The sequence below is a fragment of the Nesoenas mayeri genome (genome assembly GCF_963082525.1).
Source record: "Nesoenas mayeri genome assembly, chromosome: 3".
NCBI lineage: Eukaryota > Metazoa > Chordata > Aves > Columbiformes > Columbidae > Nesoenas > Nesoenas mayeri.
This window is the reverse complement of record NC_137544.1, coordinates 110,177,107-110,200,502: the sequence shown is the minus strand read 5'-3', so window position 1 is coordinate 110,200,502 and position 23,396 is coordinate 110,177,107. Positions and strand designations below refer to the sequence as shown.

Below are 23,396 nucleotides of genomic sequence, written 5' to 3'. Positions count from 1 at the left end.
GATGCTGGTACTGCTCTTGAACCCACCAGCATGAGTCTGCTCTGTGCTGCTGTCTGAGAAGAACACATCTGGCTATGTTCTTGGTGACAAGGGGACCTGGGAACTTCTAATGCATGATTGTAAACTTGCTGTGACAAGTGTTGCCAGCAGGTCAGGGGAGGTTCTCCTCCCCCTCTACTCTGCCCTGGTGAGGCCGCATCTGCAGTACTGTGGCCAGTTCTGGGCTTCCCAGTTTAAGAAGGACAAGGAATTACTGCAGGGAATCCACCAGAGAGCTACAAAGATTATTAGGAGTCTGGAGCATCTTTCTTATGAGGAATGGCTGAGAGATCTGGGTCTGTTCAGTCTGGAGAAAAGAAGGCATAGAGGGGACCTTATTTATACTCATAAATATTTCCAGGATGAGTGTCAAGAGGATAGGACCAGACTCTTTGCAGTTGTGCCCAGCAATAGGACGAGGGGCAACAGGCACAGATTGAAACATAGAAGGTTCCGTCTAAACATGAGGAGAAACTTCTTTCCTTTGAGGGTGACAGAGCTGCCCAGAGAGGTTGTGGAATCTCCTTCTCTGGAGACATTCAAAACCCACCTGGACACATTCCTGTGTGATCTGCTCTGGCTGAATCTGCTTTAGCAGGTGGGTTGGACTAGATGATCTCCAGAGGTCCCTTTGAACCCCAACTATTCTGTAATTCCGTGGAGATTGCACCTTTGCTGATTTTTGCAGTATTTGCAGCATCACTGGGATGCCATATTGGGTAATGTAAGTCTCCTCTGAGGATGTCCTATTGCCAATGATCCTGCTAATTTGAAACCCCACCAGTTTAAAGACAAATCCCCAGACTCCACGTAGCTGCTGATGAGCACGGGGACAGAGATGGACTTGAAGGCTCTGATTTCTGCCTCTACCAAATACGAGCAGGTAGATCTTTTTCTCTCCTGACTCTCCTTCCTCTTCATATTCTAATTGTAGCCTCTGTGCAAAGCAGGCGTATTTATTGCCTTCCAAATACATATTGTTGCCCAAAGTAGTTACTAGCCAAATTTAATTTAAATTCAGTGAAAAGACAGAGTGTTACAGATGTGAAATGCAGAGACTTTGTGGGGCACACATGCTCAGACTAATTAACAGCCATATGCATTCCTGGACAATTGACTGGGAAGTCAAAAGACCCAGGAGTTAAGATCTAAGCCCAAGCAGGTTGGAAAAAAATGGTTCACGGCCCAAAGACAGGCAAATGTGTCTTGTGAGAAAGTGAGGAACGTAGGCAGAGATCGGAGCTTGCTATAGGTAAAGGCAGTCTTTTTGACTCAAATTTGTCCAGATCCAGGCTAGCTCTGCCCACTCATAGTCTTGGTAGCTTTTTAAAATGGGATGGTTGCCTCAACTCATGGCATAGTTCCTTCTCATAGTGGAGTGAGCCTAGCAGAGGGCCACCGAGATGATGAGGAACTAGAAACATATGACATACAGAGAGGCTGAGAGAGCTGGGTTTGTTCTGCCTTAAAAAGAGAAGGGTTGGGGTGGGATCTTATTTTTTCCTTGAATTACCTGATGGAAGGATGATGCCAGACTCTTCTCAGAGGATCACAATGAAAAGATGAGATGTGATGGATGCAAGCTGAGTAAAAGGAAAATTAGACGTAGAAATTAGATATAAAGAAAAACTTTTTCAGCATGAAAAGCCTCAAACTCTAGGACAGGGTCCCAAAGAGGTTGTGAGATCTCCGTCTTTGAAGATACTCAAAACTCAGTTGGACAGGGCCTGGAGCAGACATCTCTTAGTTAGTCCTGCTTTGAGGGGTGGCTGGAGCAGAGACCTCCAGAGATTCCTTACACCTTTTTTATTCTACAATTTTAAGATGCAAGCTAAGGCTCTCCACTCTTGATCTTCTGGCATGTTCCCACAGTTCCTCCCCATTGGCACAGCAGAACAGAAAAATTCTTCTCCAGCTTTTGGGAAAAAGTCCTAGAGCAGCTGAGTGACCTGTAGTACAGAAGACACATGATGACTGCCAAGAGAGGACAAACTGGAAACACCTGGTCCGGCAGGCTGTTTGCTTACAGCTAGCTGCTGATTACATTAACTCAACAGTGAAGCCAATCTCATACTTTGATGCCCTAGGACATTCTTCCTTGTTAACAGCCTCAGGTGATGATAGCAATGAAGGTAATAAAATATGTGTTAAATTAATAATTGATCCAAGCAGCATTTCAACAAAGTTTCTTTTAGTTGAGTTTGTAGGTAACTTCTGTCCTCCATATTTTTTGGCATATTTATGCTCTTCAGATTTTCTCCATGGTGCATTTGCAGCAGCAAAACAACAACAGCTTCCGGCTTCTTTAAGGAATGCATTCTGACAATTTTGGGATATTGCATGCAACAGGTTAAGCAGTCCAAGTCTCCCACAGGTAGGCAGAAGCCAAACAATCACTGTTGTGCTTAGGGTGCAGTGTTCATGCAGGAAAATAGAAAATACATGGGGAATTACAGACAGAAGGGCAGTTCATTTGCTAAATACCACAAAGAATTTGTACAGCCAGAGGCGGAACTACATTATGATTAGAAAGGTATCTACTGCACAACTGAATGACAGCAAAGGGGTACCAGAGCAGAAGAAGGAAAGAAGCATTATTTTTATTACAGCAACATCATGATGTCCAGCTCTGTATCATATCTTACTGCTTCATGTGAGTCTCATCTCAGTAAAACTTCTGATGTCTTGCAAGGGTAAGAGCTGTTGAGGAAAGAGGGGTTGCTGGAGACAGGGCTGCTGGTGGGGCAGACTGCAGGACACATAAACCGTATCTCTGACCTACAGAGGATGTACACTGCAGGACTGGATTCAGTTCTTCTTGACCAGAAAGTAGATGAGATGACACAAGCTCGTAGGAGCTGATGGGATGTATGAAAGTTTACATATGCAGAGAAACCAGCGATCACAAAGCTGTACCATTAATCACAGCATCTAGAAAATGGGATGAAGTAGAGCAGCAGGTGAACTGTTATTGGGGATCAGGTGCTCTTTCCAGTGGGAGGCTCAGCACAAGGCAAGACGTTGGTCAGGGCTTCTTTAATCAGGTCCCAGTTCCACTGAGGAAGTGTGTCTGGTTAAGACTCCAGGATAGCACTGCAGGTATATGTCCTGGGAAAACCACATCCAGCCAACAGGCAGAAGCCAATTTTAGGCTGCTAATGTCCAAAAAATGCCTGAGGGAGGAAGTCAAGTGGGTAATTTCCTTTGCAAAGGGTGGTAAGTCCCTCTTACAAGTTCAAGACCCAAATTTGTCATCCTAATAGAAAAGGTAGAGTGGGTCAGTGAAAGACTAAATCAGGCTAATACAGGGTCATCTTCAGCACCAGACTTCAGCTTTAATGAAATAAGAGACAATGATTTGGAGTCCAGAGGCATTGCCAACACCAACCTGTGTTTTAATTTATAATATATAAAAAGAAATATTAAATAGATAACAATTTTTCACCATGCATAACAGCTTGATGCTGCCCACTGAGCTATTTGAAATGTCCCTGTTATACATGAGCATAGAGATCTTACATTTTTCAGGCATACTAATAAGGCAGTTGCTCTGCACAGAATAACATGCAGGTTTACAGCACAATTTGAAATGGTGTCATTGGACTGAAAAGCTATTGAGGGCTTCTTTCCCCCTCAGAGACAAAATGTTCTGTTCCCATAGCCAGATGAATGTGCTGGCTGATGGCAGCTCTGTAGCCCAGGTAGTTAAATGGGTGCTTGTTTAGTTGTAGCCTCTGATACTGTCAAATGCCACTTGCAAACACAGATGTTTGGAGCCCTGCTGTTCATAATTAAGACTGAAAAGTAACATGATGCATTATTGATTGGTTGAGTTTACAGAGAGGCTTTTGTTTCCCAGCCCTCTTAAAGAAGGGTGACTTAAATGTTTTGGGATTTGTTTTTGGTTTGGTTTGTTTTTTTAATCCATTTTACAGAGTGATGCTTCTGTGGTTTTAATTTGCAACTAATTGTTAATTAGACTAAACTTCAATGGACATTTATTTTGCCATTTTGCCTATTTATTTTGCGATTTTTTTGCTTATTTTGCTTATTTGTTCAAGTGTGTGCATGTGTGTGTGAGTTGCTGCTTTTCTGTTGGTATTGTGATCATTTCACAACCTACCCCTGGCGCCTTATGGGCCATCTCTCCACCACAGACTGCTACTCAAGAAAGACCAGCTGTTCTGTCCTCCCATTGCTTTTAGTTTTTGGACACCCCAGAGTCTAATAATGATACTTTATATGTCAGCTTTCATGACTTAACTTGCTAGTCATTTTAGTGAAAGCTGGAGGAGCCTGTAAGAGTCAGAAGTATGAGTTGCTGGAGGGATGTGAGAGCAGGAGCGAGGGATGAATAGCATAGAGGGGAATACAGGAGCACTACAAGGGTATTGCCCCCAAGACAATGGTGGATAATATGGAAAAGTCATCAGCAAATGTAGCTGGCCCTGAGGGGCCCCTTGAGTTCACCATGGCCTAGGTATGAAAGAGAGTTGCTGAATGGTTCCAGTAAGGAAGAAGTGAATATGTAAATATTTAAATATTGCAATAAATATATAAATACTGAAGAAGACTGGTAAACATGAAAAAAAATCCTGAGGAATTGCTTGCAAAAATCTCTTTTAGGTCCAGGTAAAGACTGCTAACAAAGGAACTCCTTTGGCACATTTTTCTGCCTTCATTTGTGAGTATGTGTGAATCTCTCTAAGGTTTGTATGAATTAAATGATTGAGTGATCACTGCTCAGGCATGTATTTTGAAAGTGTCATGGACTAGATCCTTTCGACTGATGCTTCCCACTGCTCTTGATTCTGATGTCTGTGTCCATGCTATGTCTGAATACTAACCCTTTTCTTTTGTCACATGTGTCTTCTTGCAGGCATATATGCTGAAGCCATTTGAAATGAATGGTCTGCCCAAGGCAGTGCCTTTAAGTTTGCCTTATCAAGACTTCAGAAAAGATATGTCGGACTACTGGGAAAAGCCTAAGGTATCCCAGCGGATAAAGAAAGTTGATTTCTCAAATGTTGTTTTGACTGCCCCTTGCAAACCTCTGGAACCTTATCTGGAAATAAATGGAAAAGAGACGGAGGAGGAAGAAGACAATGAGGAAGAAGACAACGAGGAGGAAGAGGAGGAAGGGGATGAGATTGATATGCACAACGGTTCCAGCAGTGACCTGAGTCAAAAAAGCACAGAGCGCAGCCAGGAGTGTGCACCCTCCACACTCCTGGCTGATGACCAGAAGGGATCCAAGGGTCGCGCTTCCACTGCTGATGGGGACCTGGAGCTGGAGGAAGGCTCAAAAACACTAGTGCTATTTTCGCCAGGTGATCTGAAAAAGTCTCCAGTGACCACAGACTTGGCTCCAGAAGTTGATCTGGGCACTCTTGCTGCACTGACTCCTCAGAGTGAGCGGCCACAGCCTATGGGTAGCCAACTGGATGTATCCGAGCCAGGGACCCTCTCTTCAGTCCTTAAATCTGAACCAAAGCCCCCCGTGACAGTGGCTACAGCTTCCTCCCCCTTTACCAAAGTTGAGCGCACATTTGTTCATATTGCTGAAAAGACCCACTTAAATGTCATGTCTTCCGGTGGTGAGCTGATGAGGCATGAGGAGTACTGCCCTCCAGGCCAGTTTGAGGAGGTCATTATTGAAGAAGAGCTGGAGGACAACCTGGTGCAGATAGAGAATGAAAGCATACATTCAGGACTGGAAGGGGCACAGACAGAGAGCTCTGCGCTTTCGGCTAATCACATTGAAACCACCTCAGAAACAGCAGGGGAGCAGCTGCCCCTTCCCAATGGTGAAGCAAAGCCTCTCAAAGGCAAGCCAGAGCTCTCTGACAAAGTGTCACTCTCGCTGGATTTGGATGAGCCTGGTAAGGTGGTGACAAGGGATCCTGACCTTGAGAAGTCAGCACTGGTGGCAGAACACCAGAAACGAGCAGAGATCCTCTTCAGCACACAGCATAAAGGCCCCAGGAGGCCTCTTGGTTCCAGGTATAGAAGTCGAATACCCATTTTGTTCTCTGAGGAGGACACTGGCTCAGACCTTTCAACATCACTTTCTGCCAAAGAGAGGCTTTATAAGAGGGCAAAGCAACCTGACTTGGCTCGCCTCGTGATGGAGAAGAGGCAAAACCGCCTTCTTCGGCTGGCCTCAGGGGCCTCCTCCTCAGCGTCCTCCAGCGATGAGAGGCAGCGGGCTTCAGAAACCCTCTCAGCCACTGGTTCTGAGGAGGACACACATGACTCTGATGACTCGGTCCCAAGGAAGGCTGGGAAAGAGAAGGCTGCCCCCCTGGGGAAAGAAGAAAGACCCATAAGCACAAAGAGCAGAATTCCTCGGCCCATCACACCAGTGAAAACAACGCTAGAGGCGGCAAAGTCTGAGAGCTCCATGGCTGTTGCAATGGCCATGCTATGTAGCTCCCCACAGGATGCGGCTCTTGCCTACAGGTAAGACCAAAATGCTGAGCAATGCAAAATGTTGGACTTGTTAAGGAGGTGCAGCCAGGACTTTGCTCACCTCCTACTGCTTTACCTTTCACTTGGCTTGAATGAGTGGTCCATCCCTGTTTCCTACAGTAATTTCAGCTCACTGATGTGTGAAATTGCCACCTCTCTGCCTTCTTTGGTTCGGTCTGGCCAAAGGGCCAAAGCTCTCTTCTCTTCCCCTGGCTTTGAGGCCTTCTTCCGTTCCACAAGCTCTTTCATTTGGTCTGATCCTGATAATAGCATAGCCCTTCCACGTTGAGCTCTCAGTTTTGCAGCATACTTGGCACAGTTGTGACTGACCTGGCTATTGTGATTAGAGCTCCAAGGGCCACAAGGTTGCCAGTTGTGATTGCCTCAGAAGATGGCCAGCATGCAAAGAGGTGGAGAGAGGGAGATGTACGTGCATGGGCTCTGTCAGTGACCCAGAACAGCGCGGACCACCTCCACATGGTCTGAGTTCCTACATATCCCTGTGTCTTGGGATTTTTTTGTAGGTACCTTGTTCTCTATCAAGTAAGCATAGACATATAAGGGGAAGTGGGCCTTCTGAATTCAGCAGTGTTTGGTTTTTCTTCCTGAACTTGGGTCTGGAGGTCCAGCCCAGGAGCAGAGATGCTGATGTGCCTCTGCCACAGGTCCAGCAAATTCTGCTCTTTCAGAGGTGTGGGGTGAAAGGAGGGCATCCCTGTGGGTTGGTTTATCTACCAGTAGTTACTGTCAGAGGCCAGCTGGTGCAATCCAGCTCATCCCCACATTCCCAGATTGTACCTCTTACCTTGAAAGAAGTTGCTACATCCATGCTGCATGTCAAGAAGAGTCACAGATATGTGCTATTGGCCAAACCATGCCTGTGCATTGTCTCAGAGAGCACTGGAGGATCAGGGCCAACACTAGTTAACAGCACGAGTGTTCAAACCAGTGCCCTGTCTTGTTCCCAGCAAAACTCCTGTCATCCTGGTGCTGGAGACTTCTTATAATTGCTCAGCAACATTCATGCCAAACTTGCCAGGAGCCCTAAGCCCCTTGCAGAAATTCCCTTTCATCCTCCCTTTTCTCTTCCTCTGCAGGCTTCAGGCACAGAGACCAGCTGGAAGTGTCCCAAATGAGCGGCGAACAACACAGACACAAAGTCGGCTTCCTCCTTCGCTGAGCTCCACTTCTCTTCCTCCACGGAGCAGCTCATGGAGGTCCAGCTGTGGATCTCCCCTCAGAGCCCCTCAGAGCCCTGTCCTTCCTTCAAGAAACCCCAGTGCTTCTCCCAGAAGCCTGCTGCCACCTTGGAGGGAAAACCCTTCTCCCTGCCAAAAGCGTAAGCCAGGGACTGCTCTCCAGCGAGTTTCTCCTTCCCCGCAGCGTGCAGCTCAGGCCCTGGGGCTGACAGGGGATTCCCTGACCTCTCCTGGTGTGGCCAAAAAGCAACAAAGAGCAAAAACCCAGACTCAGGGTCCAGCAACCAAAGGAAAGCAAGTGTCCCTGGAGAGCAAGGCTGCTGCCAGATAATGGTCTTCTTCTGCCAGCCCTGGGTAACTTCAGCATATAGTATACAGTTGAGATGCTGCAGCACAGCCTTCCGTGCTGGACCCACGAGTGTATAGCAGTAGCTGTACTTCAATGCTTCACACACTCTCACCCCACACAGTTGTGATCAGCTCCCAAGGGTCTGAGAGCCTCTGAGCCACAGAACCTTCTTCAAGGGAGACATCCAGCCTGCAGCTCACGCTTGCTAATGCACAGCACCAAGCAGCAACCCAGGCAGCCTGCCTAGTGCCTAAGTCCCCTCCGTCCCCAGGCATTCCCCTCTCTCTAGCAATACCAGTCACCAACACCAACCCTGGCTTTGGAAAGAGGAGCAGAGATGATGAGAGGAAGGTCTACTGGAGAGGAAGGCTCCTGTTCTGCAGGCAGATCCCTCCTCTCTTGTGTCTGGGAAAATGCTAGCCTTGGCCTCCACCATCTACCTGAGTGCTGGCTCACTTCCTGTCACCTGTGTTAGCAAAGGATTGTCACCAGCTTAGCCAAGAAGGATGAATGCATCCTTGTGTGCTGAGATAAGAGCAGGGGCAGTCTGGAGCAGGGGGTCTTCTTTCCAGGGATGCCTCTGCAGGTGAGAATAGGAGACAGGCAGGTCTTGCTACCTGCTGCCGTGTGTCCCACAGAGGAGGCCATCTGGCATTTCTGCTCAGCAACACGGCTGCTCTTTCAATAGATTCCTCTGTGGTGAATAGTTAGATAGAAGTAGGGCTGTATGGGCAGCTTGCTGGGAAATCAAGAGTGCTTGCTAATTGATGTAGAAGGGAGCACACTGCAGCTGCTTCTGTCTCCAATACCAAACTGTGATCTGTGGAGACCATACCTCCCAGCATGGGTGGTTCCTCTCGACCCGAGTGTGGTTGGTGACATAGGACTATAGTCCACCAAACACAGCTCCATGCTGAAGATGCAAATAGTCACTGGATGCCTTTGGCTTAGGTGCCCCTTGCACCTAAATTCCTTGTGCTATTATTGTCATGATCTTGGTGTTTGTGAATTTTGGCACTGTGGTTTCAGCCACAGCTCCCCTGCAGGGAAGGGTGGGAAATTATCCTGTAGCACAGTCAAAAGCTGCTGCTTTCTGAGGAGGTTTGCCAGCTTGCCATGGGAACCTTGTGCGTTTCTGTCTAAGAGTACAGTGGGTTGAGTTGTGGAGGTCACGTTTATGTGTTTCCCAGTGCTCAGCTCTTCCACACAACAATGGGAATGTAAAAGCAAGGGCTGTATTCTTCAAGTGATATTATCAGAGCAGAAGCTTAGTGTTCCGCTTAGTGTTCCAAGGTTTTAGCCCCCAGACTAATTAAGAATGTTTGAAAATGAAAGCCAGGGTGACTAATACCTGTCTGAGCTTGGTGAGATCTTGTAGCCACAAAATTTTCTCAATGTCTTGCAGGGGTAAACACTCCAGACCCAAATACTTTGGATTCCACACCATTGACTTGCCTAAAAGAGGTTTTGCATGAGGCAGAACAAAAATACGACTGTTCTGTACACCCATCCCCACAGCTGCATATTTACTCTTTGCAGACAACAAAGCTTGATAGAGGTGTCTGGACAATAATAACCTTGATTCATTTGAACATATATACAAAGAGTCACACTGATGGCCATTGAATCTGAGGAATCCTGAAGTTGTTTACATCTACAGGAACTGTTCTGGAAAGGAGCATGAGAGCTGTGATGGGGTGGCTGCGAGAACAGGGTACTCTGTGGACATCTGAACAGATTCCAGAAAGCCAGTGAATTATTTCCAGCACAGAAAACATCATCTGTTCCTAGTGTTGTTTGACAGGGCTGGGCTAATGGTGCAGCTGGCTCCACAGAGATCTGGGCCTGGCATGAGTTGTCTCTCCTTGTGGTTGTGCTACCAGCCTCATTGATCCAGCACAGTCCTGCATCCCTGCTGTCCCTGGCACAGAGGGGAGCAGGAGAGTGTGTCAAAAGCAGCGTGCTCCCTCAGTTATTTCTGATGAGAAAGAGCTGTGATGGAAGTGAAAGCTGACTGACTGCAGCAATGATTCCTCCCCAGACAGCCTGTGCAGGAGGTACCAGGTGCTGTTACTACTGAAAGGCTTCTAAGGGTAATTCTTGCAGGGCCTGACTGTCCCCCTGTGTCCCACAGGCTTGGGTGTCCAGACCTGCTCTCCTTCCCAGTAGCAAGTGATGCTGTGATCCTGGTTGGGTGTCACATTGCCTCTTTCATTCCTTCACTGACGTTATTTTTACAGGAGTTTCAGTGCTGGGCTCTTCCAGTCAAGTGGATTTCAAGAATTTGGTAACAAGAGGTGTCCCACACAGCTGCATTTTTCTGGCAGACGTGGTCAGAGGGATGCTTGCAAGCCCCCTGTTAACAGCCCTGTTAGCGTGCTGCAGCAGGTGGTGCCTGGATCCTTATTTCAGGTGTCAGAAGAGGGACACAGGAAAGCCCCTGCCATGTGGGTGCTGCTCTGGATCTCCTCCCTGGCTCTGACTTTCAAGGTTCTGCCCTTCAGTTGCTCAGTGGTGAGTGTGAACCCATGGTACGCCTGACATCAGGGTGCATAGCACACCCTGCTTTCAGAAGTTCCCATTCCTCTTGCGTGTCTCTCTGGAGGGATTTTCTGGCAGATATGTGGACCAGCAGTGATGCTCTCTGTTAACATAACTGTTTAAACTGGCCTGCAAAAGGGTCAACAACTCCTCCAGGTCCTCTCTTCTTCTTACCCCACCTTGCAGGGAGGCTAGGAGGACACCTGCCCTAGTTGGAGAAAACATGAAGATCATTTTTAGGGACAGCAGGGGACAAGGCCTGTGATGTTAGGGTTAAGTGGCTGAGGTATGCCAGACAATTCAGTATGGCATCACAGGACGTGGTGGGCTGTCACATCACAGAAATGCAGGAGATGCAAAACCCTGCTGTTCCCTGCCCATGAAACATAGTGTGCAAGCTCCGTCAAGCCTTGAGGAAACACAAGGCTGCTCAAACATTGCTGTTGGTGTCTAGCTGCATCCTTGCTTCACTGCAAAGAAGAGAAGATCAAAGAGAAGACTGAGCTGACCAAAGCAGAGGAAATGGCTAGGAAGAATAAAGGAAACTGGGGTAAGAGGAGGAGAAGCAGACTTCTCAGCACTTTTCCATGTTTGCAGGAATTTCTGTGAAGGGCCTGACGCTACGTGTGTTCCCCATGAGTGTGTTTGCTGCAGAATCTGTCATGGCCAACTGCAGATGCTTGTGCTCATGTGCGTTTTGAGGTGACCCCTGAGACAGGCTGCCACCGTGCCTGCGTCTGTGCATACATGTACATGGGTGGTAGGAACAGAGAGGAGGAGCACTGTAGGGTCGTGTGTTGGGAGCAGAAGTGTCTTTGGGACTGCCAGGTATCATGAGATACTGCAAATGCTCTGTTGAGATGAGAGTCTTTGTCTTTCAGTAGCAAACATTTCTGAGTCAGTTGTCTTTGGAATATGTGAGAGGCAGGAGACTTTGCTAGCCTTTTCTAAGTGAAGACTATCATATATATTATTATAACAATATAAATAGCGCTCATTATATACATATGCCCTAGCAGCACTAGGCTAGTTTCACAAAGCACCTGGGAGTTTGCACCCACCTTTGATTCTGTCTGTTTGCCAGCTGCTCAGTTGCATGCAAAGGAGTGAGCTGGGCTCCTGTACAGGCCCTTTTCCCTTTCTGCGGGTCCCGGGTGGGTGCCCATGGCCTCACTGTGTGCTGGCTCCCATGGTCTCCTGCAGAACCCTGAATGGTTGTATTGCCCTTCTTCAGCCTGTCGCTGTGCTCCAAGGGGCTGGGACCATGCTGATTGTAACAGCAGAGCCAGTTGGCCTGAAGGCAGGTTGGCAGCATCTCCATGTGCATTGAGGTTGGTACCTTTGTGAGGCCAGAGAATAGCCCTGGTTGCAACACTGTGGTGAACCGTGACCCCAAGCATAGCCAGGATCCCAGGAAATAACAGTGGTTTGTACACCATGACTCTCCTCTCCCCTGGTCCCTAATTTTACCTCCTCAAGCAGATCTTGTCTTCGAAGTCACTGTGTACTCCCTGCAGGTCAGTCCCTTTCTGGCTGGGGGCTTGAAGCTCTCCTGGTTTTCTACAAAGCTTGAGGCAGACTTGTCCACCAACTCATGCAGCAGACCCTCTATCATGCAGACTGGTGCTCTAGGTTATAAGGAAGAACATTATCCCTTTTATTTTTGGAGCTGCAAATGTCTGGTAAGCAGGTTTGAAGTATGTACTGATGATGCCTTCTGTGCTAAAAGGAGGAAGGGAGCTGCCACAACAAATCCAGAGGTGGGTTCCTGTTAGGTACCAAGCTGAGAACTCGTCTTAGCTGTTAAACTAGAGGAGGCTGCAGGGGTGAGGTCTGACACGGGGTCGCTGCAAGGACGCAGGGGCTGATGTTCACTCAGCGCTTGGCTAAATGACTGCAGGGCTGCAAGGCAGAGGCTCTTGGACTGTCGCCTGCAGATGGTGTGAGGAGCTCTGCAGAACCACGGGGCTTTAGGCAAGGAGCCCTGTGTGTGTGAAAACCAATGTCAGCAACACTGCTGTGCTCTGGGACCTGGGCTGCTGCTTCTCTGGACAGGAATTGGAGCTGGAAACACAGATGATTTTTGTATATTGCCTTTTAACATGATAGCATGTGACTCTACACTCAGAAACATTGTATCTGGTGCACCCATGCCATTTTCTTTTGCCTCTGACACAGTCTGACAAAGTCTTTTGGCCTGGAAACACGACTTCACTCCTTGGTACTGCCTGCCTGGAAATGTGACTGGCTCTCTCTACGTCTTCTTTTGCATTCTTTATGAAAGCAGCTGGAGAATGTTTACACACTGCAAACAGAATGTACAACTGCGACTGAGGAACCATAATCCGGGTCAATTGCATGGCAAATTTCTTGGCCATAAAATCTGGCATGTATCACAGGGGCCCTGTCTGTGTACAGATCCACCTGCCATTTGTCATATCTTCAGATCACATTTTAAAAAATAAAATAAATGATGCGGCCATTTCTTCTTCCTATCAGACACAAGTGTCATTAATTTTGTTTTTAAAAGGGGATTCTTGATCATGCCATTAAAAACCTGTCTACCTTTTCATTGGTGTCTTCTCCCATTTGTTGGTGTTGCCATGTGAAGCAGAAATACCACCTGAATTGCTGCCAAGGGACATTGGCTAGGTCTAGGTTTCTACATCACAACAACTCAGCTGGCTGCAACCAACCGCAAAACACAATGTGGCAAGGAAGAAGAGCCTTCCCTTTTTTCAAGAGGAGCATCAATGATGTGGCTCCTGCCTTTTGCATGTAAATAGGTATGCAAAAGCTTAGAGCTCTCTGAAGCCTAGATGTCACAGCCAAGTGACATTTGTGCATCTGTTTGCGGGAGCAACACCTGGTTGGTCCATGAGGATTTTCACTGAACTGCAGAGCTGTCCAGGGCCAGTGTTTTACATGACCGGACTCTTCTGTTTTATATGGTCTTCCAAATTTGAGCACTACTGGGAGCATTGCAATATTTTACTGGCCCTATCTGTAGTCTTTGCTGAGACCAGCCAGCTGGGGCTGCAGTTGGACCTGTACATTAATATGCTGTAAGTGGAACAGAAGCAAACCAGTAACTTGGCATGGTTTGACTTTTAATCCCCTTTGGCAGTCTGACATATAAGCTGAGGACAGCTCTTGTTGTCCCAAAACCAGGGTTCTTAGCCAGTGTGCACGCAAATAAGCCAGATTTAGCATGCAGAGACAAGATAGTGTTTACTATAGAGCTGTGCAAGTCTGGATGCTGAAATAAAGCCAGCACACCAGAAAGGAAAGTAAAAGCCATTATATACAAAACCTTTTCGCTACATTCACACCCTCAGGGCAAGTCCTAAGAGCCAGTTGGTTACATATTTGCATATTGGTTACATAATCATTTTACCACTACGCATACTTGTTGAGGAAGGGTCCCAGGCTGGGCCTGCGTCTAGGGGTGTGTATTTTACTATTATAATGAGCACAGAATGAGCAAAGTTCAGCTAAAGGACACTTTAGCTAAGAGTTTTGAGATACATGTTCATGATTAGGCATTTTGCAAGTTACTCTTACATTTGTTAGAGGAGCAGACTGACCAAAACTGAGAGGATTTACCTGTCTTTAGGGTAGCAGTTGCTGGCAGGATTCATTTTTAGTAATAATGACTACACTTCTACAACAGTAATTTCACCATGTGCACGTTGCCTGGTGGCTATTGTGTGCAGACCACATCCAGGTATGTGTAGTATAGTTTCTTACCAAGTTTGGGAAGGACTGGTGGAAGGGGGAACAGGGTAGCCATGAAAGCTCATTTTCATCAATTGGTAAGTTCATACGCTTTCATCACCTTCACTTAGGTACCTTTACTGAACACAGGAGATTCTGCAGGCAGGACTAGACACAGCCTACAAGGAGACAGCTGTCGTTTGTAGCCTGATGTACGCAGTACAGGGCTCAAACACATTACTTGTCCAAACATTCATAAACTCGCAGCCACCTTGCAGGCACACAGCAGACGTCTGCTGGTAAGTTGCTGTCAGCTTCTGTGGCTTCCTGAAATAGGCTCATTCTCCTGTTGCTCAGTTGTCACCTCAGTTTCTCTACTGCTTTTTTTTGAAGGTCTTGTCTGTGAGTTCTTGTGCTACACAGTGGCATTATCTCAACGATTTTACCTTTGCTTTTTTTTTTCTTGTTCCTTTTTACTTTACTTTTTTAGATTTCCTCTCTGGCATTGCTTTAGCTTAAAGGTTCTCTCACAACAGTCTTTCCCACAACCTAAATATATTGTTGCTAAACTTGAACCAGGGTTTGACATCAAATATGGTCTTAGTTCCCAGAAGTCTGAATGTTTGGTTGAGGGTTGTAAGTTGAGCTAGCAAAAATAGGAGCTCAGACCCCAGTAAACACAGAAGTATTTATGCATCCTGTCGCCATGGAATGGGACATTAACCTAGCTTGATGCTACAAACATATTTGAGTTTCCTTGAAGCCACCTTGTGTCTGATTCAGATTACCTTGTGTGTAACTATGCCTGTATTTCCATGCCTGTGACTCTGTTAATGTGATCAACACAAGCATATTTCACATGAAGCTCCATGTAGTGGATTTGCTTGCCTTTTCTAAGTAAAGAATAAAAAGTATCATATATATTATTATAACAATATTATATATATATTACATATTATTATTATAACAATATAAGTAGTGCTCATTATATATAGTGGCTAAAGGCTGAAAACAATCCTGCGGCCTTCAAAGAAGTGTGCTTCTTTGATGCTGTGTGACTTCTGATGTGTGCAGGACTGATGGCTGTATACGATGGATGTGGATGTAGGAACAGGGTACCTGTACAAAGCCCAAGAGAGCCTGAAAGGTATTGACGGAACCCGACTAAGCCCAACAGTGCCTGACAAAGCTTGACAGGGCCCAGCAGAGCCAGATAAATCCTGACAGAGCCCGGCAGATGTCCACAAAGCCATACAGAGCTAGACAAACCCGACAGAGTGTGACAGGGCCTGACAGAGTACTACAGAGCCCAACAAAGCTGGACAGAGTTCCACATTGCCAAACAGAGCCTGACAAAACATGACAGGTCCTAACAGAACCATACAGAGTTGGACAGAGCCTGAGAGAGTCTGACAGAGACAGACAAAGCTTGACTGAGCCAGCTGGAACCTGACTAAGCCTGAAAGAGGCCAGCAAACCCAACAGAGATCGAAAAAGCCTTACAATTTTTGACAAATCTGACAAAGCCCTACAGAGTCTGACACAGACAGACAGATCCGCACATGACTAATAAAAGCCCGACAGTACTTGACAGGACCCAACAAGGACTGACAGGGTCAGACAAATCACAAAAAACCCGACAGTGCTCGACAGGGCCTGACAGAGCCCGACAAATCCTAACAGAGACCTACAAATCCCAAAAGAGCTTGACAGAGCATGAAAGGACCTGAATGAGATGGCTCTTTATGGCTTTGTGGAGATCTGTCAGTCTCTGTTGGGCTCTATCAGGATTTGTCTGGCTCTGTCGGCACCTGTCAAGCTTTGTCAGGCACTGTTGGACTTAGTCGGGCCTTGTCAATACCTGTCAAGCTGTATCAGGCTTTGTTGGCCTCTTTTGATCCGTGTTGAACTCAGTTGGGCTTTGTTGGGCTCTGTTGGGCTTTCTTGCCCTTATTCAGGCTTTGCTGGGCTCAGTCGGGCTTTCTCGGGATCTTATCGGGCTCTGCCAGGCCATGTCAGGATTTGTCGGATTTTGTCGGGCTCTATTGAATATTATGCAGCTCTGTCAGGCCCCACTGAGTGCTGTTGGGCTCCTTGAAGCTTTGTTGGGCCCTGTCAGGCTCTGTCAGGTTCTGTTGGGATCTGTAAGGCACTGTCAAGCTGTGTCAGGCCCTGTCGTGCTCTGTAATGCTTTGTTGAGCTCTGTCGTGCTTTGTCAGGCTTTGCCAGACTCCGTTGTTTGCTGTCAAGCGCTATCAGGATTTATCAGGCCCTGTCAAGTTCTGTCTGGTTCTTTCAGGCTCTGTTGGGCTCTGTTGGGCCCTTTGAGACTGTGTTGAGCTCTGCCAGGCTTTCTCAGGTTCCGTTGGCCTCTCTAAATCCTTGTTGAGGTCTATTGGTCTCTCTCAGGCTTTGTTGGGCTCTGTCATGCCGTGGCAGGTTCTCTCAGTTTCTGGTAGGCTCTGTTAGCGCCTGTCGTGCTCTTTCAGACCCTATCAGGCTCTTTCAGGCCCTGTCAATTCCTGACAGGTTCTGTTGGACTCTTTCAATCTCTGTCTGGCCCTTTTGGGCTCTGTCAGGCTCTGTGGAGATCTGTAAGTCTCTGCCAAGCTGTGTCAGGCCCTGTCAGGCTCTGTAATGCTTTGCTGAGCTTTTAGTGTCTGTTACACTTTCTCAGCGTCTGTCAGGCGCTGTTGGGATTTGTTGGGACCTGTCGAGTTTTCTCAGGCTCTGTCAAGCCCTCTTGGGCTCTGTCTGGCTCTGGCAGGCTTTGTCAGGTTCTGTCTGGCTTTGTCATGTTCCATAAGTGCTGCAAGGACTGGACGCTCTTGCGATGCTTGTATTCATACAATTATTGCATATTCATTTTAATTTGGGGCAATTTTTAACATACAAAGCATCTACAGTAAGAAAGAATTACGTAAACCAGGTGAGGTGCAGAAATGACCTTACAACCCTAGCAGCTGCAGCTGGCCCACAAACAGACAGCAGCTCCCACTCAGGTACTTTTCCCACTGCGGAAACTCTGGCCACGCATGAGACGTCTCTCTATGGTTTACTGGCTCCCCGCCACATGCAATTAAATGCAATTTTATTACAACATACCTTAACTGCTGTCGTGGCCGTTGTACCTCATCAACAGTCTACATTGCTTTAGCAGCTTCGATTCATATCGCTTCTGTGTCCACATGCAAGCAGGGGAGAGGTCAGCTCCGTATATGCAGAAATTCCTCCCTAAAAACTCACAGTTGTGCACATGCTACAGCTCTTGTATAAAAAATGTTTCAAAAAAACCCGCACAAGCCTATACACCCCATGGAAGGTCTCACAAGCATTTACAAACACAGGACCATGTCCAAAAGTTTGCACCCCTACCATCGTGTGTAAACGTACAATCACATGTATGTCTGTGCAGACTGACACATTTCTATGCAGATGTTTGATACACGAATGGCTACACATGCAGCCATATCACACAGGCTCTGCTACTCTTTCGCTAAATGACCTCTTTGGAAGTGCTGCTCGGGTAGGTCTACCTCAGATTTTTTCTGGTATAACTGTGAAAAGTCAGCGCAGGGAAATCGCCTACATCAAACACACTTCAAATCTGCCTTGTTTTGCTTTTGTTGCCTCTACCTAGATGATTCCCATTTTCTCTGTTCACTTGAGGCGTCATGATTGTTCTGTTGCACACAGCACAACCAACACACACAAAGTGTCAACAGACACACTCAGTTGAGCTCAACACCAGTGCAGATGCACATAGGCAATGAAATTAACACCCATGAGTGTGGAGAGAAAGACATGTACTCACATGCGTGAGGAGACAAGGATAGATTCGGCAGGTGTTTCCGCACACCAGCTTTCAGGGACACTGTCTCTACCCGCACTGGGTCAAATCTGCAGGTATCCTAGATATTAATAGTAGTGCCACCACCTGTAACTGTGCAAAACTACCAGACAGTGACAAGAAAGACACTGGCTCTCACACAAGCACACAAGTGTTTGCCCTCAGCTATATATCGGGACAAGCTTATGAAGGGATGCTCTGCTGCTCTTGCTCATTACAATACGTTTTGTTTCATTTCTCTTGTAGATTGATTGCTAAGCATATTTCCTTGGGTGACAGTGAAGTGTTTGCCATGGGAGAGAAGTACCATGGCACAGCATTCAGTTCTGCCGATGTCTGTCTCTGATTCTGGACTAGCAGAGCTCCTTCACGTCTGTCCACAGGAGAAATGCAGGACTGTGCAACTAGACATACGTGGAACCTTTCCAACAAACAGCTCCGCAGTACACCCACTCAAGCTTAAACATGAAAGGAACCTACAACAAGGCACACGCATGTGGACAGACAAGCATTTATAAGCACAGATGCTTCCACACAGAGGGTCGTCCAAGAACGTGCTCATATCTCAGGTACCCTCCAAAAGTGAATTCTCATGCAGCCATTTAAACTTGTGTGCACTATCCCAGCCATCAACAGACATGTTTACCCTCAAGCATGAAAGTGCATTTCATGTACGTTCTCCTGTAAATATATGCGAGAGGGTATGCTTGCGGAAGTGTGCATGTGTGTGGCCACAGGTTTTCTTAATATGTCAGTGTGTGAAAATGTGCTTGCTTTTCTTCAGCTGTGTATGCATTCATGGTGTGGTGGGTGCACATACCTGGATGCTTGTGGAAAGGTTTCTGCGTGTTTTTGGGTGAGGAATCCTATGTGTGCACGTGGACAAAGAGAAGGGACAGCAACTAGGTTCCAACACTGAAGAAGGTAGATGGCAAATTTTCCTACGCTATCTCGGTCTTTTGGTGTACCTAGTCATACAAAAAAAAAAAAAAAAACGCTAAGCCAGCAATCGAAAAGAGAAATACAACAAAACATGCTGGACAGAGAATAAAGAGCAGAGCATCTGTTCACAACTTTGTTTCTGACATATGGTTGAAGGCAAACCTTGGTGCTTCAATGAGATTAAATGCTTCCATCTAAATTTGTGATGGCGCACACTGGTGCAAGTGCTTGTACAGACATTCAGCCCTTGTGTGCCGGGCTTTCAGAAGTGTGCCTGTAGGCACGTCTGAATATATGCCACTCTCTAAACATGCACACTGGATTGTTTACCAAAACATATGCAGACGTGTTTCAACACGGAGTTTTGCATGCGCACAGGTTGTCACTCTTCTGAAGTGACAAAGTAATCCCGTGTGCACACACAGCAAAAGGCGGACCACTTTGCCTTTTTATGAACATTCAAATTCATACGCTGACCTCTGTATACTCACAGACACATGAACTTGCATATGTGCAGTCACATAAGCACTAGCTTTTTAAGACAGCCTCTTCTGGGGATATTTTTCAAATTTTAGATCCCCCTGCATGACGAGCAAGCGACAGAAGATTAAGTTGTATAAAAGCATATTGCTTGTATTATGTTTTAGTAGAAATTAATAAATGTATTGTAAGTAAGAAACTAATAATTTACTTAATGTGTGTACTAGTTGCACTTCCGAGGAGAGCTGCCAACGTGGAGAGGTCAATCATCAGACAAATGAAAAGATCCCCCCCGAAGCTCCGCTTGAAACAGACTGCATGTACTCTAAAAGATGCTAGATGGCAGCAAAGACCGTGAAATAACTAAATCATCCTTACCCTAGATTTATGCAATTCTTTCTTAATGTAGATGCTTTGTATGTTAAAAATTGCCCCAAATTAAAATGAATATGCGATAATTGTGTGAATACAAGCATCGCAAGAGCATCCAGTCCTTGCAGCACTTATGGAGCATGACAAAGCCAGACAGAGCCTGACAAAGCCTGCCAGAGCCAAACAGAGCCCCAGAGGGTTTGATAGAGCCCGAGAAAATTTGACAGGCCCCGACAAATGCCGACAGTGCATGACAGTGAACAAAAGAGTCTGCCAGGGCCATACAGAGGATGACAAAGTGCCACAAAGCCAGAAGTTCAGTACAGCATGACGGAGCCCAGTGGGGCCAAACAAAGATTGAAAGAGCCCAACAATGCCAAATGGAGCCTGACAGATCTCATAAATACCTAACAGGGCCCGACAAAACCTGACAGAGCCCTACAAATCCTGACATGGCCTAACAGAGCCCGATAGACCCGAGAAAGCCCGACAGAACCCGACAACTCCTGAATAAGGGCAAGAATACCCGACAGATCTTGACAAAGACTGACAGAGTCCGACACGGGTCAAAAGAGCCCAACAAAGCCTCAGAGAGCTTGACAAGGCCCGACTAAGTCCAACAGTGCCTGACAAAGCTTGACAGGGGCCAACAGAGCCAGACAAATCCTTACAGTGCCCAACAGAGATAGACACGTCCCTGCAATGCCTTAAAGAGGCAGACAAAACCTGAAAGAGCGTGACAGGGTCTGACAGAGCACTACAGAGCCCAACAAAGCCCAACGGAGACCCACATTGTCAAAAACGGCCTGACAGAGCACGATAGGGTCCAACAGATACCAACAAAGCCTGACTGAGCCAGATGGAGCCCGACAAAGCCAGATAGAATCCGGCAGAGCCTGACAAGGCCTGACGGAGCATGACAGGGCTTTACAGAGCGTGAGAAAGCCTGGTAGGGCAGAAAGTGCCCAAAGGAGCTTGACAGAACCTGACAGAGCCTGAGAGAGACCGATAGATCTTGACAAAGCCACACAGAGCTCGACAAATCTCAACAAAGCCTGATAGAGCCCTACAGACATTGAAAGACCCCAAGAAAACCTAAAAGAGCCCAATAAGTCTTGACAGAGCCAGCCAGATCTTGACAGAGCATGAGAAATCCCGACTGAGTGCAGCAGACATCCACAAAGATTGACAGAACCCAACAGGGCTTGACAGAGCACGACAGGGACAGAATGAGCCTGACAAAGCCTGAAAGAGCCTGAAGAAGTCCGACAGTGCTCAACAGAGCTCGACAGAACCCAGAAGAGCCTGACAAGGCCTGACAGAGCATGACAGGGCCCAACAAAACCTTACAGAGCCCAACAGAGCCTGACAGGGCCTGAGAAAGCCCAACAGAGCTTGACAGAGCCTAACAGAGCTTGATAGAGCCTGACAGAGCCCAACAAAGCCCTATAAAACGCAACAGAGCCTGGCAAGGCCTGAAAGAGCATGACAAGGCTTTAGAGAGCCTGAAGAAGCCAGGTAGGATAGAAAGAGCCCAAAGTAACTTGACAAAGCCCAACAGAGTCTGAGAGAGACCGACAGATGTTGACAGATCCTGACAGAACCTGACAGGGCCTGACAGAGCACGACAGGGCCCAACAAAGCCCACAAGAGCCTGACAGAGCCAAATAAATCCTGACAACACCTGATAGCGAAAAATAGAGCTTGGCAGGACCTAACAGAGGCTGAAAAAGTGTGACACACTCTAAAAGAGCTCAACAAAGCATTACAGAGCCTAACAAGGCCAGACACAACTTGGCAGAGTCTTACAGATCTCCACAGAGCTTGACAGAGCCTAACAGGGCCAGACAGAGATTGAAAGAGCCCAACAGAACTCGACAGGAATTGACTGCACCCAACTAAGCCCGACAATGCCTGACCAAGCTCGGCAAGGCCCAACAGAGCCAGCTAAAGTGTGACAGAGACCGAAAGAGCATCATAGGACCTGAAAGAGCCTGACAGAGCACCTGACAGAGCACTACAGGGCCTAACAGATCCTACCAGAAACGGAGAGAGTCCACCATGGTCTGACAGATCCCTCCAGGACATGACAGAGCCTGAGAGAGCCAGACATATCTCGACAAAGCTTGACAGAGCCCAACAGAAACTGACAAAACCTGACAGAGCCTGACATAGTCTCACAAGGACCAAAAAAGCCCGATAGAGCCCAACAGGGCCTGACAGAGCCCGACAGTACCTGACAGAGAACAACAGAATCCGGCAGAGCCTGACAGAGGCCGACAAAGTGCGACAGAGCTCAACAAAATGTTACAGCGCGCAACAGGGCCTGAAACATCTTGACAGAGCCTAACAGACCCCAATAGAAGCTGACAGAGCCCGACAGGGCCCAACAAAGATTAAAAGAGCCCAACAGCACCCAATGGAGACAGAGAGAACTCCACAATATGAAACAGAGCCCAACAAAACCCGACAGTGTCCTACAAATCGTGCTATGGCCTGACAGAGCCCAATAGACTCAAGAACGCCCAACAGAGCCCGACAATGCCTGAAGAAGGGCAAGAAAGCCCAAAAAGCTTGACAAAGTCTAACAGAGACTGACAGGGATCAAAAGAGACTAACAAAGCCCAAAAGAGCCTGACAGGACCTGACAGAGACAGCCAGGTCCTGTCAGAGCCCGAGAAATCCCGACTGAGCCCAACAGAGTTCGACAGAGATAGACAGAACCCAACAGGGCTTGACAGACCACAACAGGGCTTGACACAGCCTGACGGAGTGCAACGGTGTCTGACAAGGCTCGTCAAAGCCCACGGAACCTGACAGGGACAGAATGAGCCTGACAAAGCCTGATGGAGCCCGAAGGAGTCCAACAGTGCTCAACAAAGATCGATGGGGCCACACAGAGCCTGAAAAAGCCCGACAGTGCTCAACAGGGTCTGACAGAGTCTGACAGAGCCTGAAAAATCCTGACAGAGACCTACAAAACCAGAAAGAGCTTAACAGAGCCTGAAAGGGCCTGAATGAGCTGACAAAGCACAATAGAGCTTGACAAAGCCTGACGAAGACTGACAGAGCCCAACACAGATAGACAGAGCCTGAGAGAGCCTGACAAAGCCTACATAAGGGCAAGAAAGCCCAACAAAGCCCGACAGAGCCCTACAAATCCTGACATTGCCTGACAGAGCCCGACAGAGCCCAACAACGCCTGAATAAGGGTAAGAAAGCCCCACAGAGCCCAACAAAGCCTGACAGAGTCTGACAGGTATTGACATAGACTGATTAAGACCAACAGTGCCTGACAAAGCTTGACAGGTGCTGACAGAGCCAGGCAAATCATGACAGAGACCAACAGAGATCCACAAAGATTGACAGAACCTAACAGGTCTTGACAGTACAAATGGGCCTGCACAGCCCAACAGAGATCCACAAAGATTGACAG

The 23,396-nt window shown here is 47.2% G+C and overlaps 1 protein-coding gene across 1 annotated transcript; it reads left to right on the top strand.

The window, feature by feature from the left end:
• Positions 1 to 4,924: 4,924 nt before the first annotated feature.
• LOC308038723 (tau-tubulin kinase 1-like) lies at positions 4,925 to 6,505 on the top strand (the record flags this gene model as incomplete). Its single annotated transcript, XM_080341497.1, has 1 exon — positions 4,925 to 6,505. One exon carries the CDS (start codon positions 4,925 to 4,927, stop codon positions 6,503 to 6,505), a length of 1,581 nt encoding a protein of 526 aa, XP_080197623.1.
• Positions 6,506 to 23,396: the final 16,891 nt, after the last annotated feature.